The sequence below is a fragment of the Schistocerca serialis genome, chromosome 3 (genome assembly GCF_023864345.2).
Source record: "Schistocerca serialis cubense isolate TAMUIC-IGC-003099 chromosome 3, iqSchSeri2.2, whole genome shotgun sequence".
In the NCBI taxonomy this organism is placed as follows: Eukaryota; Metazoa; Arthropoda; class Insecta; order Orthoptera; family Acrididae; genus Schistocerca; species Schistocerca serialis.
Window position 1 is genome coordinate 602871685 of NC_064640.1, and position 18015 is coordinate 602889699.

General features: G+C 41.1%; 1 protein-coding gene across 1 annotated transcript in view; it reads left to right on the forward strand.

The window, feature by feature from the left end:
- Nucleotides 1-1967: 1967 nt before the first annotated feature.
- The window catches only part of LOC126469542 (uncharacterized), a 34461-nt gene continuing 18413 nt past the window's right edge, over nt 1968-18015 (forward strand). The window contains exons 1-2 of the mRNA XM_050096660.1: nt 1968-2039; nt 12264-12324. Of these exons, the coding sequence (XP_049952617.1) occupies nt 2034-2039; nt 12264-12324 (67 nt within the window). The 5' untranslated portion in view covers nt 1968-2033. The remainder of the gene's footprint in view (nt 2040-12263; nt 12325-18015) is intronic.

Consider the following 18015-nt stretch of genomic DNA (forward strand, 5'->3'; position numbering starts at 1 on the left):
AACAGTGTCACATGCCCTCACTTCACGAGACACTGCGGAGAGGTTTGATTTTTAAATCACGACATTGGCGCAAAGTCTGGTGATCAGGAACTCTACGCCACCACTGTTCCTTCCCTTGCCTGCCAAATACTGGCACTAAAACATTTTTGCCACCAGGATTCGGATCGGCTTACCCCCTATCTAGCCCGACTGCACAAGTGTGCGTTGAAGCTAAATGGTTATCAGCTCCACAATATATACTTCAAGAAGGACAATAGCAAGGAACCTTCTAAGGTTCCCTGAGTCCATAGAAAGATTTCCATCAGAAATTTGTTTAAAAAACTAATTCAGTTTCGTAGAATGAAGGCTTTGACGACCGGATGACATAGCTGCTGGTAAACCTTTCGGGGTATGAGCTCGCGGTCGAAGACCAACAAAGAAAATAAGTCAAGTACTCCTATAAGTGAAGGATAAACGCCCTCCTCTGTCGACATGTGGTGTACACAAAATTCCATTTAAGTATGGTAAAGTTTATATTGGGTCTACCAAGAGGAGCGTAAAAACACGGCTAAAACAGCACAAATGTCTTTACCCACTAGCAAAAACAGAGAAATCAGCTGTAGCTGAGCATGCTTTTCAGTCAGGAAACCACGAAGTGAAGTTTTCTGAAACAGAAATGTTATCTACAACGTCAAATTATTATCCACGACTATGTAGAGAAGCCATTGAAATTTATAAGCCTCAGGATAATTTTAACAGGAAAGAGGAGGCAATGAAACTTAGCGACATATGGACAGCAGCTCTGCAGAATCGCTAGACAGTTTTATCTTTGACTAGACAACAATCGATAGTTAAGTTTTATTTTTGATAAGGATTATCTCAGCTCATCAAGTGTTACCTTGACCTAGAGTATTCATGTCGCTCTCGGACGTCCGACCGGTCAGTTGGCAAGACTCAGCGGAGGAGCGCCTATGGGCATGTCCAGCGCAGACCTGGACGAAACGTCAGGAACAGAAGAGTTTATTGGACCGTGACCTCACATCCCGAAAGGTTTACCAACAGCTAATTCAGTTTCATCAGCACCAAATGAATACAAAATTGCTATGCAAATTAAAAGGTTAAAAAATAATAAAGCTTGTGCTGAAAGTGGAATTGTTGGAAAACTCTTGAAAACAATTGGCCCAAAAGCCGTAAAATTAATTATGTTGATAATGAAAAACTTGGCAATCTGATTGCTTTTCCGGATAAGTGGAAAACTGCATTGATACATCCACTGTATGAACGGGAGGCAGAACTGATGTTAATAATTATATAGGAATTTCCCTTTTCCCAGTCCTATACAAAGTTCTGTCCACACAACTGGCACAATGCAGATTTCAAGTTTAGCACGTTCTCGACCTCTTTACTCATAACGTTGTGTATAACCAGTGTCATGCCCATGTACTTCTCTTTACGCCGCCTTTCTAAAACCGTTACCAAGCGCATAAGACATTAGGGGGACAGGGTTTAGATCCCTGCACAGCCATCCAGATTCAGGTTTGTTGTGAATTCACTATACTGCTTACTTAAAGTTCCATGACGAATCCTTTGACAAGCATACGTCCGAATTCCTTCTCCATCCTTACTGCATACGGCGTTGCGCTACCTCTTTAGCGAGTTGGCGTTGACGCGACGTTAAGCTTTGTTTTCCTTCCATCTTTCAGATGCTTAGGTGGTACACATGAGCGTATCGAGGGTCTGAACTGTTAGAGGGGAATAGGGGGGACGGGCTACTCCTATTAGTTTCGAGTTAAGAGATGAAATAATTTCGACATTTCATGAAAAATAGCTATGAGTACACGTGATACTTGTAGCCATCAAACTATTACAGATATCGTGTAAATTTGAATGATGTTTCCAAGTCACAGATCGCAACCGAAGAGAGAGCGCGTAGCTCTGAAGTGAGATGTTGCAACAGCTGTGACATCATCAAGCGGTGTTTGCTGCCTGCGACTGGCAGTATATAAAGCGACAGGCAAGCTGCTGCGCGCAGCGAACAGTTTTGTGCGAGCACCATGGCGGTGAGTACCACGTAACGAAGATACTAGACGCACTTCCTATCGTACGTTACCCAGCTTCTTTAGGCCTTCTCGGCACTCTTATTTTGCGCCTTTGGATAAGAGATACGTAACGTACCACATGGGTGATTCCGTTTCTCGCGTGTGTTGACACACAGTGTCGCATAGCGCCCACTATAGTGGACAGCTGTTAGTAGTCGCTTCTTTGGCGTATTCAAACAATCAGGAGACGGCAAATCCACTCAGTCCATTCCACTTGTCACTCCTTACTGGTGTTGTGCCCAGCATGAATTTGCAGCCTCATGACTTGTTGAAAAAACCAGAGAAAGGATGATGTAGGTTTCACGTCTCGTCGACGATGACGTCATTACAGGCGGAGCATAAACTTGGTTTGGGACAGAATATCGGCCGCGTTTTTTCCACCGGTACCTGCCTTCAGGGATTTAGGAATCCACGGAAGACTTAAACTTGGATGGCCGGACTATAAATCGGAGCCTGGTTCTCTAGAATGCAGACTGTGCCATTTCGCTCGGTCGAAGTTTTGTGGACCTTTAATGTCGTTCTTTAGTTAACAGTAAAGACTAAGTGTTAAATTACGTGTTGCTAGTGAATGCAGGGGAATTCGAAGAGAATAAGAAGTTGCTCTCTTCTTTTAAGAATGAAACTCCAGAAACTTCTCTTCTCACCTGCTCTTTCCAGAACCACTTCGTTTGTGACCTTGTCGATACATTTTATTTTGAGCATGCATCTATAGCACCACATTTCAAAAGAATTTAGGTTCTGGTCTTCCTCTGTCCCGAGAGTCCATGTTTCACACCCATAGCATGCCACAAACTGCTCTTAGGTATTAAGATGTTTTTCTTCTTGTTAAAAGCAGCCTTTGCTTGAGCAATTCTACTTCTCAATTCTGCCTTGCTCCTTCCATCCCTGGTAACATTATTGCTCAGATAAGTAAATTTATCGACTTGTTCAAGCAGTTCATTGCCTACATGAACTTGGACTTTCACTTGATCTTTTTTGTCGCACGCCATTACTTTTGTTTTTGCTTTATTAATTCTCATATTATATACTTCCCCCATAACTTTATCCATTCTGTTCAGTAGGGCTACAAAATCTTCTTCACTTTCAACTAGGACAGCTATATCATCGGCATATCTTATCATATCTATTCGTTGACCATGAATTACTACACCTGTCTGTGAATTTTCCCTTACTTTTTTCAGCGCCTCTTCAATATATAGGTTAAAGATAACAGGGGATAGTGCGCGACGACCAAACACAACGATAAAAAAAAGGGTTAGCTGCCCTCTGTAATAAATAAACTGAGTAAATGGATCAACGATGAACTTCAAGGGGTGTCATGGGACATCCGCCCCGAACAAACGCAACGAACAGTACCGAACAAAATAAGATTTGGGGGAAAAAAAGGTAGCGTAATAGAACATGAAGCCCCTGGATAAGTTGGTGTTTGGTTAAAATCTCTGCAATACGATTTTATTTCCTCGCTGAATTTGAAATATCATCATTTTTTATGAATAATGCACGTCTTCTTGTTTCTAATTACATATTGGACGCGAAATTCCTGTTTCCATTTCAAATACAAATTCTCAGTTATCGATGTCTTATGAAAGACTGTTCACAAAACTTGTTTAAATTAAGAAAATATGACAAGTTAATTTTTAAGGGAAAAATGAAAAAGCAAATCCTCTTTATTTGGACTATGTCCATCGTTTCATGCCACAGAGGTAGATAAGTGTCGTAGAAACATGAAAAACAACCATTTTCGCAGCATCGAGCACATCACACAAATACTGCATTTTTACATTTGCTGCTGTACCATTACGATATGAACCCAATAGAACTGATCTGGATCCAAGCTGCGGGATTTGGCTCGAGAAGTAACGAGACTGTTAAGCTGCCAGACGTACTGGAACTAACGCACGCAGCTTTTTCACACTTCACTGCCGAACGCTGGCGGGATGTAGAACGTCTCGTCATAAAAGAAGAAGAGAAAATGCTGCTCCTGGTTGGCTTCGTGGATTCTGTTGTTGATAGGCTCGTTATCAACGTAGCAGGTGACACTTCCAGAACCGAAATGGATTTCTCGGATTCGCATAAGGAAGGAGCTAAGAGAGATTAGATTAGATTAGATTAGGTTAGATTAATACTAGTTCCATGGATCATGAATACGATATTTCGTAATGATGTGGAACGAGTCGAATTTTCCAATACATGACATAATTAGGTTAATTTAACAACATACTTAAGTTAATATAACAACTTTATTTTTTTTGCGTTTCTTTGTTTTTCTTTATTTTTTATTTTTTTAATTTTTTTATTTTTTTTTAATTTTTTTTAATATTTTTGTTTTTTTTCTTTTTTTCTTAATTTATATCTAAAAATTCCTCTATGGAGTAGAAGGAGTTGTCATTCAGAAATTCTTTTAATTTCTTCTTAAATACTTGTTGGTTTTCTGTCAGACTTTTGATACTATTTGGTAAGTGACCAAAGACTTTAGTGCCAGTATAATTCACCCCTTTCTGTGCCAAAGTTAGATTTAATCTTGAATAGTGAAGATCGTCCTTTCTCCTAGTATTGTAGTTATGCACACTGCTATTACTTTTGAATTGGGTTTGGTTGTTAATAACAAATTTCATAAGAGAGTATATATACTGAGAAGCTGCTGTGAATATCCCTAGATCCTTAAATAAATGTCTGCAGGATGATCTTGGGTGGACTCCAGCTATTATTCTGATTACACGCTTTTGTGCAATAAATACTTTATTCCTCAGTGATGAATTACCCCAAAATATGATGCCATATGAAAGCAATGAGTGAAAATAGGCGTAGTAAGCTAATTTACTAAGATGTTTATCACCAAAATTTGCAATGACCCTTATTGCATAAGTAGCTGAACTCAAACGTTTCAGCAGATCATCAATGTGTTTCTTCCAATTTAATCTCTCATCAATGGACATACCTAAAAATTTGGAATATTCTACCTTAGCTATATGCTTCTGATTAAGGTCTATATTTATTAATGGCGTCATACCATTCACTGTACGGAACTGTATGTACTGTGTCTTATCAAAATTCAGTGAGAGTCCGTTTACAAGGAACCACTTAGTAATTTTCTGAAAGACAGTATTGACAATTTCATCAGTTAATTCTTGTTTCTCAGGTGTGATTACTATAGTTGTATCATCAGCGAAGAGAACTAACTTTGCCTCTTCATGAATATAGAATGGCAAGTCATTAATATATAATAAGAACAACAAAGGACCCAAGACTGACCCTTGTCGAACCCCATTCTTGATAGTTCCCCAGTTTGAGGAATGTGCTGATCTTTGCATGTTACGAGAACTACTTATTTCAACTTTCTGCACTCTTCCAGTTAGGTACGAATTAAACCATTTGTGCACTGTCCCACTTATGCCACAATACTTGAGCTTCTCTAGCAGAATTTCATGATTTACACAATCAAAAGCCTTTGAGAGTCACAAAAAATCCCAATGGGTGGTGTTCGGTTATTCAGATCATTCAAAATTTGACTGGTGAAAGCATATATGGCATTTTCTGTTGAAAAACCTTTCTGGAAACCAAACTGACATTTTGTTAGTACTTCATTTTTACAGATATGTGAAGCTACTCTTGAATACATTACTTTCTCAAAAATTTTGGATAAAGCTGTTAGAAGGGAGATTGGACGGTAATTGTTGACATCAGATCTATCCCCCTTTTTATGCAAAGGTATAACAATAGCATATTTCAGTCTATCAGGGAAAATGCCCTGTTCCAGAGAGCTATTACACAGGTGGCTGAGAATCTTACTTATCTGTTGAGAACAAGCTTTTAGTATTTTGCTGGAAATGCCATCAATTCCATGTGAGTTTTTGCTTTTAAGCAAGTTTATTATTTTCCTAATTTCAGAGGGAGAAGTGGGTGAGATTTCAATTGTATCAAATTGCATAGGTATGGCCTCTTCCATTAACAGCCTAGCATCTTCTAATGGACACCTGGATCCTACTATATCCACAACATTTAGAAAATGATTATTAAAAATATTTTCAACTTCTGACTTTTTGTTCGTTAAGTTTTCATTGAATTTGATGGTAATACTGTCTTCCTCTGCTCTTGGTTGACCTGTTTCTCTTTTAATAATATTCCAAATTGTTTTAATTTTATTATCAGATTTTCTGATTTCAGACATGATACACATACTCCTGGATTTTTTAATAACTTTTCTTAATATAACACAGTAGTTTTTATAATTTTTGATAGTTTCTGGGTCACTACTCTTTCTTGCTGTCAGATACATTTCCCTTTTCCGGTTACAAGATATTTTTATACCCTTAGTAAGCCATGGTTTGTTACAAGGTTTCTTACGAGTATATTTAACTATTTTCTTGGGGAAGCAGTTTTCAAATGCATTTACAAAAATGTCATGAAATAAATTATATTTTAAATTGGCATCAGGTTCACGGTACACCTCATCCCAGTCTAACTGCTGTAGGCTTTCCCTGAAATTTGCAATTGTTAAATTGTTGACTGAACGTACTACTTTGGAGGACTGTTTAGTATTGCTGAATGGAGCTATGTCATATATTGCAACTAGCTGTGCACCATGATCAGAAAGACCATTCTCAACAGGCTGAGCATTTATCTGGTTAAACTTATCTTGGTCTATAAAGAAGTTATCTATCAGTGAGCTGCTATCCTTTACCACCCGAGTAGGAAAATCAATAATGGGTGTCAAATTGAAAGAACCGAGTAATACTTCAAGGTCATTTTTCCTATTACCCTCTTTCAGAGAATCTACATTGAAGTCCCCACAAATAATACTTTGCTTCCCCCTGTCTGACAGATAGCACAACAAGGAGTCCAAATTTTTCAGAAATAGATGAAAATTTCCTGATGGGGACCTATATACAGTTACAATTATAAATGTGCCTTTATTTAATTTAAGCTCACAGGCACATGCTTCTATATGTTTCTCTACACAAAACTTTTTTGTTTCCATACTTTTTGCACAATGATAACTTTTGACATATATGGCAACTCCTCCTTTCTCCATATTTTCTCTCATTACATGTGCAGAGAGCTTATAACCACTTACATTTACCTTATTCATATCAGTAACAATGTGATGCTCAGACAGGCATAGTATATCTATTTCATTCTCAGCTTCTAAATCTTCCAAACAAACCAGAAGCTCATCTACTTTATTCTTTAAACTCCCAATATTTTGATGAAATATACTTACATTATTTTTAATTATACTTTTATGAGAACCTTTCCTTATTCTAACATTTGCAGTACTCTCCTGTCTGAGTTTCTCATTGTGCTTAGGCCTAGTTCCTATACCAGTGGTCACATGGTGTTCAGAGAGGCAGATTATGTCAATTGGGTTGGGTGACTTTAATTCATCAATGCAATTACCTAGGACTGAGATACAACTTGGTGGAGATAAAATTTCTGGTGATTGGTGAAAATTTATAATTGATAGCTGTGATTGGTGATCCAATGTGCTAGAATTGTGCTGTTGAATTTCTTTCCTAAACTGAAGATTTGTTTCAATCCTGACCTCTCGTAGAACTTGACATCTTTCTGTCTTACCTATCCTAAAAAAGGTGCTGCTCCAACACCTGTAACCACTGGTATTTTACCATTCATGGCAGTGCCTCCCCCCCTTAAATTTCCTGCTATTACCCCAGCCAGTTTCCCCTTCCCTTTCCTGTTGAGATGTAGGCCGTGCCTGGTATAGTCCCACCTACTGAGATAATCAACAGGAACCACACCAATATGAGCCCCTGCACCCGACACAAGCAGCTGTTCCAACTCCAAATTAACTCTCCCAACAGAAGAGTTCAAATGAGGCCGGTCATGGCGTCTCAGGACAGATACAAATTCAACATTGGTGTGTCTCGATGCCGACGCAATCTTTACCAGGTCACACTCTATACTGTACCCAGGACGACTGACTGTAAGTAATACCTTCAGTGGCTTCAATATTTAACTATACGGTGAAATCCTTCAATACTCTCTTTGGGTACACACAGCTTACGCAGAAAAATTACCCTGTGGTTAAGTCAGAAATTTTCATCATTCGTGTTTTTAATTACAACAGTACGTTAGTTAAAAATGATAACGTGTTGCGGTTTTCGTCTAGTCGTCAAAGTAGCGTATTGTGGCAGATTTGCAGTGTATTATTTCATTCTGCTTAAAAAATTAAATGACATTCGAAGCTGTATTGCTCGTCTGCTCGCCTCTATTACGGTACGTCTTAACAGCAGCAGCTCACATCACAGCGGCTAGCTATACCAGCTGACCGGCCAGTGCTGTCCAAGTTAGTGGCGCCGGTAAAGCTGTGGTCCCGTATTATCACTAAGACCGTGTCCTACGTGGGCGACAGAAGCGACCGACGCGCGCGACAGCTTCAGGCGACAAAACACAACCGCACGTATAGTTACGGAAGTGTCCTACGTGAGCAACATCTGTGTCGCTGCCTGTTTAGATAAGAAAATAAAGCGAAAAGGAATGCTGTGCATGAAATTTACAAAGGGTGGAATATCCATGGAGAATTTCATAAATGTCATCAACTACGAAGATCACCAGACAAATTCTTCGAATACACGTGAATGAGCAGAGGAGCATTCGACTATCTCATCGATAAATTAAATACGTATTTTTTTTACATGATCAAGAACTTTTAACTGCCAATAAATGCGGAGGAATGACTAATACGAGACTAACTGCGCTAAATACAAATATAAGTACACAGATTGATAGCTATGAGCAAAAGCTCGGTGTGGTGTAGGGGTGGTATATACAGTTGGTGATTACGTGTTAGGAAAAGGTCCTGGCTTCGATTACCCGCCGTTCTTATATTTTTACTGACTCAGTTACAATTATGTATGGAAAGTTTTATATATACCTTTTACACTGCATCGCTAAATATATTTTTAAGGTCTTGCACATAACAACAGTGTTCATTGCGGATATGTATGTGGCCCGAATCATTGTACTGCAACACATCTACAAATGCAGACTAACTCTGACTGCTGACCTGAGGAGTGGTTGTCTGTGAGAACTCAAACGCTTTTCTGCAACTGGAGGAACCCGGCAGCATAATATACAGGGTGTTACAAAAAGGTACGGTCAAACTTTCAGGAAACATTCCTCACACACAAAGAAAGAAAATATGTTATGTGGACATGTGTCCGGAAACGCTTACTTTCCATTTTAGAGCTCATTATATTACGCCTCTTCAAATCACATTAATCATGGAATGGAAACACACAGCAACAGAACGTACCAGCGTGACTTCAAACACTTTGTTACAGGAAATGTTCAAAATGTCCTCCGTTAGCGAGGATACATGCATCCACCCTCCGTCGCATGGAATCCCTGATGCGCTGATGCAGCCCTGGAGAATGGCGTATTGTATCACAGCCGTCCACAATACGAGCACGAAGAGTCTCTACATTTGGTACCGGGGTTGTGTAGACAAGAGCTTTCAAATGCCCCCATAAATGAAAGTCAAGAGGGTTGAGGTCAGGAGAGCGTGGAGGCCATGGAATTCGTCCGCCTCTACCTATACATCGGTCACCGAATCTGTTGATGAGAAGCGTACGAACTCTTCGACTGAAATGTGCAGGAGCTCCATCGTGCATGAACCACATGTTGTGTCGTACTTGTAAAGGCACATGTTCTCGCAGCACAGGTAGAGTATCCCGTATGAAATCATGATAACGTGCTCCATTGAGCGTAAGTGGAAGAACATGGGGCCCAATCAAGACATCACCAAATATGCCTGCCCAAACGTTCACAGAAAATCTGTGTTGACGTCGTGATTGCACAATTGCGTGCGGATTCTCGTCAGCCCACACATGTTGATTGTGAAAATTTACAATTTGATCACGTTGGAATGAAGCCTCACCCGTAAAGAGAACATTATCACTGAAATGAGGATTGACACATTGTTGGATGAACCATTCGCAGAAGTGTACCCGTGGAGGCCAATCAGCTGGTGATAGTGCCTGCACACACTGTACATGGTACGGAAACAACTGGTTCTCCCGTAGTGACGTGGTCAACGTTACCTTGTACAGCAGCAACTTCTCTGACGCTGACATTAGGGTTATCGTCAACTGCACGAAGAATTGCCTCGTCCATTGCGGATGTCCTCGTCGTTCTAGGTCTTCCCTAGTCGCGAGTCATAGGCTGGAATGTTCCGTGCTCCTTAAGACGCCGATCAATTGCTTCGAACGTCTTCCTGTCGGGACACCTTCGTTCTGGAAATCTGTCTCGATACAAACGTACCGCGCCACGGCTATTGCCCCGTGCTAATCCATCCATCAAATGGGCATCTGCCAACTCCGCATTTGTAAATATTGCACTGACTGCAAAACCATGTTCGTGGTGAACACTAACCTGTTGATGATACGTACTGATGTGCTTGATGCTAGTACTGTAGAGCAATGAGTCGCATGTGAACACAGGCACCGAAGTCAACATTACTTTCCTTCAATTGGGCCAACTGGCGGTGAATCGAGGAAGTACAGTACATACTGACGAAACTAAAATGAGCTCTAACATGGAAATTAAGCGTTTCCGGACACATGTCCACATAACATCTTTTCTTTATTTGTGTGTGAGGAATGTTTCCTGAAAGTTTGGCAGTACCTTTTTGTAACACCCTGTATATATTCGATGGTACCCGATTCTCTCGTTCAAATTAATGGTTTGCTGATGTTCACCTAACATGACAATAACGATTTAATTCTGAAATTACTGTGTAAAGATTTTGTTTTAATTTGCTTACGTTACTTCCACTTTCTTTGTCAGTCAAGAAGACCATTAATACATAGCGCATACAGAACCGAAAAGCTTTTCCATTATTTCTAAGGAATGGTAAATTTGAACGGTTCGGAAATTTTACTATCTTTTCTCATTCAATATCATTAGACAACCTTTAGATGTCTAAATGGTTCAAATGGCTCTGAGCACTATGGGACTTAACATCTGTGGTCATCAGTCCCCTAGAACTTAGAACTACTTAAACCTAACTAACCTAAGGACATCACACACATCCATGCCCGAGGCAGGATTCGAACCTGCGACCGTAGCAGTCCCGCGGTTCCGGACTGAGCGCCTAGAACCGCTAGACCACCGCGGCCGGCTTTAGATGTCTACTTCGAGGGAGAAAAACACTGTGTTGCAGTTTTTATTTGCAGTACAATATCCTATGTAGTTGTCACGTGGCAGCCAGGAAAGGACAGCCATCAACTTAGCTACACATTGTCTAATTCCAGTCTGTCATACGTGATTTTCACACACGCCTAGGTGAATTTAGAACTCGTAAAAGTGAAATTCATTGATTAGCTTTTAGAGAGAATCTGGAAAGTTATTTCAGTGTTATCATGTAAGGGCAATCGTATCTGTAAAGTTTTTAGGGATTTACAAATTGTTGGTGGTGAACAGCAGCAACCAGCCACAGATTGGTCATTGAAAAAGTACTGTTACAGGTTTCAAAATGATAAAATTCATCTTGAGGCGGCTTTCATGCTGTTACCAGAACACATGTTACATTTAGTTTACTGGCGGTTTTCCAAAACCAGGAACGGTACTTTTTCAGTAAAGTTGTCTGAAACCAATTTGTGGCTGGTTGCTGCTGTTCACTATTCATAATTTGTATCACACAGCAGCCACGGTCTCCAGCCATGTCTTTATTTGACAAAATTGCATTTTACGTAGTTATTTCAAGTCGATACGTTCGATATGTAGTATGTCTCTTCGACTGTTGGAAAAGAAGAAAAATTTCTCAATTAATTATTATCTTTTACATCAGTACTGTAGATTAGTGAATAACAAATGAATATTGGAAAAGTTTGAGGAAAGTAGAAAAAAGTACGTGAGTCACGAAATAGTTCTAGGGGACAACTGCCCTGTCGAACATGTACGAAATTTTAAGGTCACTATCAAGGTAAAAATAGACTGTGTCTTACTTATACCCATGCTGGCACTAGCCCAAACGACATATCTTAACGGAAAGGGATAAAGAAAAGTAGCCAAAATGGATTTCGAGGAATGGGCCTTCGGAGTAACAGACCTGAGTTATGCTAGTAACATCTGAAGCATCTCGTATCTGATGTTTTAGTGGATAACTTGTCTTACCAAATGTCCGCTCTTTGACACCACATAAATTAAAGCGATTTTATTTTTCAGATAAATGCAGAACTCCGCTCTCTTCTGGTGCTGCTAGTGGTCTGCATCGCGCTAAACCATGGTAAGTTGCAAGGTGGTAATGCGAGTGGCAACACCTACTGACAACGAGTAGACTGCTCAGCATTCATTTTTACTGTAAATTGATAAGGTCACATGCTAGCCAGTTCTGTCTGTAGATGCTCTGAAAAAATATCAGTATCGACATACCGTTTATATAGCAGGATTATGGAACAGCTTCCTCAACAATTTGTATTTTTTTTTACACCCAAAAAGGGGCTAGATGAAAATTGTAATGATATTCATCATTCAGCACTGCCTTCAAACGCGCATGCCACTTGGTACGAAATAGTCACAGGCACAATCGAAAGCAGAGAATAGTACTATTGGATATAGATGACCCAGTGATCACTTTGTGATAAATGCCACGGATTTGGAACAGTCGCTCATATGTTCCCTTGCACCAAACAATCCAGACATGGACGTGGATACTGGAATGCCGGTGCACACCGTAAGTTTACAAGAAATAATCTTCTATTGGTCTCTTGTTCCTTCATCGAAGAATAATGGTTATTTGTAGATGATAAGACACACAGTTCACTATATCGTAACAGATGCAGCAGATGTATTCCCTGTATTTAGGACGTCGGTTCAGTTTTCCCCCCATTAAGAAGTCACAACACGCTGTAAAGAACGTTATGCATGACAGAGTTTGATTGTACTCTAATTGTCGTTTGTATTGTGGGCCAATCTACACTACTGGCCATTAAAATTGCTACACCACGAAGATGACGTGCTACAGACGCGAAATTTAACCGACAGGAAGAAGATGCTGTGATATGCAAATGATTAGCTTTTCAGAGCATCCATACAAGATTGGAGCCGGTGGCGACACCTCACACAAGGTTGGAGCCGGTGGCGACACCTACGACGTGCTGACATTAGGAAAGTTTCCGACCGATTTCTCATACACAGACAGCAGTTGACTGGCGTTGCCCGGTGAAACGTTGTTGTGATGCCTCATGTAAGGAGGGGAAATGCGTACCATCACGTTTCCGACTTTGATAAAGGTCAGATTGTAGCCTATCGCGATTGCGGTTTATCGTACGCGATACTGCTGCTCGCGTTGGTCGAGATCCAATGACTGTTAGCAGAATATGGAATCGGTGGGTTCAGGAGGTTAATACGGAACGCCGTGCTGGATCGCAACGGCCTCGTATCACTAGCAGTCGAGAGGACAGACATCTTATCCGCATGGCTGTAACGGATCGTGCAGCCACGTCTCGATCCCTGATTCAACAGATGGGGACGTTTGCAAGACAACAACCATCTGCACGAAGAGTTCGACGACTTTTGCAGCAGCATGGACTATCAGCTCGGAGACCATGGCTGCAGTTACCCTTAACGCTGCCGGCCGGGGTGGCCGAGGGGTTCTAGGCGCTACATCTGGAACCGCACGACCGCTACGGTCGCAGGTTCGAATCCTGCCTTGGGGCATGGATGTATGTGATGTCCTTAAGGTTAGTTAGGTTCATGTAGTTCTAAGTTCTAGGGGACTGATGACCTTAGAAGTTAAGTCCCATAGTGCTCAGAGCCATTTTTGAACCCTTGACGCTGCATCACAGACAGGAGCGCCTGCGATGGTGTACTCAGCGACGAACCTGGGTGCACGAGTGGCAAAACGTCATTTTTTCGGATGAATCCAGGTTCTGTTTACAGCATCATGATGGTCGCATCCGTGTTTGGCGACATCGTGGTGAAGCCACATTGGAAGCGTGTATTCGTCATCGCCATACTGCCGTATCACCTGGCGTGATGGTATGGGGTGCCGTTGGTTACACGTGTCGGTCGCCTCTTGTTCGCATTGACGGCACTTCGAACAGTGGACGTTACATCTCAGATATGTTACGACCTGTGGCTCTACCCTTCATTCGATCCCTGCGAAACCCTACATTTCAGCAGGATAATGCACGACCGCATGTTGCAGGTCCTGTACGGGCCTTTCTGGATACAGAAAATGTTCGACTGCTGCCCTGGCCAGCACATTCTCCAGATATCTCGCCATTTGAAAATGTCTGGTCAATGGTGGCCGAGCAACTGTCTCGTCACAATACGCCAGTCACTACTCTTGATGAACTGTGGTATCGCATTGAAGCTGCATGGGCAGCTGTACCTGTACACGCCTCCAAGCTCTGTTTGACTCAATGCCCACGCGTATCAAGGCCGTTATTACGGCCAGAGGTGGTTGTTCTGCGTACTGATTTCTCAGGATCTATGCACCCAAATTGCGTGAAAATGTAATCACATGTCAGTTCTAGTATAATATATTTGTCCAATGAATACCAGTTTATCATCTGCATTTCTTCTTGGTGTAGAAATTTTAATGGCCAGCAGTTTAGAACATAATTTACTGATCGTGGAAAAGCCGTTTCTTATGTACAGAGGGACCAAAATAAAACTGAAATGATAATTAAATCAAGACCCTAAGCTACCAATAGGCGTTGATATACATCCACGGGGACAGTCGAAAATGTGTGCCCCGACCAGGACTCGAACCCGGGATCTCTTGCTTACATGGCAGACGCTCTATCCATCTTTTTATTTTTTATTTTTAATCTCATTTTTTTCTATATTGTTCGTTTAATTTGTTCGGGGCGGACGTCCGATGACACCCGTTCAGGGTCATCGTTGATCCGTTCACTCAGTTTCTTTTTATTACAGAGGATAGCTAACCCTCTGACCGAACACGCTGACCTACCGTGCTGGCAAATGATGATGATTAGGACAGCACAACACCCAGTCCCTGAGCGGAGAAAATCTCCGACCCAGCCGGGAATCGAACCCGGGATCCATCTGAGCCACCAAGGGCGCAGAGGATAGTGCGACTGCGGGGATTTATCCCTTGCACGCTCCCTGTGAGACCCACATTCCCAGCTTAATGTCCACACACTACATCCGTAGTGCTCCAGCCCATTACACTCATTACTCGCGGCAGACAATCTTACCGAGTCCCGTAAGAGTTCGGGCAATGCGTGTGCATCCGCACAGAAGGTCAATGGCCGGTTGGCCTTAACTATATGAAGATGGTATCTGTTCTTTCGGAACAGATACCATCTTCATATCACACAAAATAAAAGTGGCTGTAGAAGTATTATTGGCATTTCGTTAAAATGACATACAAACAGTGAATAATTCTTTAGACGGCTGTCCACAACGAGTTCAACCACCGCAAAACATTGCTCAAGTGGAAGGTAGCCTCCAGAAGTGTTGCACAAAATCGCATATCGGTTAGCTGTATACGATCGAATTAGGAGATTGTCATGTCACAACAATATTAAAAAGGACCTACATTTTTATCGTTACTGTTTTCTGTTGTATATGAGTTAAAGCTTTCAGACGAACTTGCAGGCGTTCATTTCTTCCAGTTGTTCCTGATTAAAGTGTCATCGGGATATTTCGATCATCATTTTTTTCATTTCTCCAGATGATTCCTGTACGAGTATGCGAACTCACGGAACACGAGCTACTTTCTGAAAATCATCTTCGGTATTTAAAAAGGCATCGCATAATGTTGGGACTGGTATTTGCTGAGTAACTTCCGCTCCAGTTTTCTACTGGCCGCTCTGTTCTATTTTACGTGGAGCTCTACTTAGGTACAACATATTATAACGTGGTCTCCCCGATGCAACGCTGGGTTACTGCGAGCGAAATAGCTGCCTCCCGACAGTCCAAAGTACAGTTGAGTGGTAGACCCCTTTCTGTCCACTATCACTTTATTTAGTGCCATAAGGTCGGCAGCCTTGTTGTTATGAGACCGGATTAACAGTTTTTTCCTCATCTACATTTAGCCCAGATATCACTCCAGCAGCGAACACTCGATCCGTACACTGAATCGAATTTTCCTAACCCCTTGCAGATTCCCTACTCTGTTTCAGGTAGTAGCAAACTGTTATATTGTAAAAATGAAATAACATTAATGAAACTAATTAGTTACCAGTAGTTGGAAACCATTTGACCACGGTTTAATATTGAATGAAATATAAGAAGTAGAAAGTGTCAAGTTTTAGGACTACAGCAAGATCACAACTTTAATCTGAAAACTTACAGCCTAAAATTAGTGAAGAGTCTTACTTCGGTTACGTGGATTTTCAGTATGCGTAGCTACTGCAATAGGTGATTTAAAATGAAGAAACTAGTATATTCCACAAATTTCCATCCACTAATGAGATATGCAATCGTTTTTTGGGAAATCAAACTGATAATGATAGTTTTAGAGAAACCAGAAGCGAATTATAAGAATTATATTTGGTGTTAGTTCTAAAACAGCCTGCAGACACCTCTTAAAATTACTTTTTAGTTTATATTTATTGATGTCCTTTACATTAAACAGTGTTTATATTTCTCGGAAAATAGTGCAAAGCAGTAATATAACACTAGAAACAAAAACAACTTCTATAAAGACTTCAAGTTGTTAAAATTAACACAGAAAGGAGTCAGATACATGGATACACACGTATTCAACAACCTGCCACAGCATGTTGAAAAATATCTACACAAACCATTGAATTTTTTTAGGTTATTTCGTAATTAACATTAACACTGCCGTACAATAACATTTCATAATGTTAAGTCATTTCAGTACCACAGGGTAGTGCAGCGTTAGTTTGTGGACTATTTTATGAACCTCAGTATAGCTGCAGCAGTGGAGCCGAGATGACACCTTTAGCTGTACCAGTTTGTCTGATAACCAGTAATTTACTTTAGTTTCTGTTTCTCGCGTACTTTTGCAAATAAATTAATTATTCCTGTGTGTTTTACTCTATAGACTAGTGTGGTAAGTTACTCTACGTTTTTTGCGTAAATTTTTGTGTGTATCTTTGTGTGAGGCAACTTTCTCGAGTAGATCCAGACACGAGAAGCGCCACGCCATGTGACTCCGTTTTAATCTCATCTAAGTATAGCGTATAGTTTAGATCAGTCATTTAGAGTTTGCGTGTTTGTTTCCTTGTAGTAGCTTTTGGGTAAGTAGAGTTTCTAGTAAAATACAACTGTGGATACATTCATTTTTAGTAGAGAAACTTGCAGATCTTGCGATCTTAGGCTATAGTGAGAACCCTGCAGAGCAGATTGTAATTTTTGTTTACCCTCCTCATTTATATTTTGCGTACATTCCTACCTCAGTAGCGCCACAGTCGCGTAATTTCCTGGTTTTACTTTCTCAGTTACTCCTGACTGCTTTGTGTTCTTATGGAGTCTTATTCAGGTTTTTACGCAGCACAATGTGGCTAGAGGCCGTACTTGTTGTGAACGGACACTAGAAGAATTGGCTGCTCTCCGTAAACAGCTTGAAATTGCGTTGGCCACATCGACAGGCTTCTGGTTACTGCTCAAAGCTGCGGTGACATCAGGGCGCCACTGACGAGACCTGTGACACCTTTGGTGCCATTGGATCCCTGGTGACCTGGTGGTCGCTGAATCTTTTGATGTAAAATATCTGACAGGTCTGTCTTTACTCAAGAGTGAGTGGCGAACACTTCTTTGTGGTTTCGCGTGTCACTGGGCAGAAAGTGAAAGAGAGAACAGGCCACACGGCTGGCCAGTGCTGATAATACTTCTGAGCCAGCATGGGTTGCCTCTCCTGTTGGGCCAGTGCCTTATTTTTCTGCCCAGTCCGAAGAAGCGCAGAGGGCGGGTATGCTAGTCATTGGGAGCTCCGACTTTAGGCGGGTAATGGAGCATCGCAGGAAAATAGCAG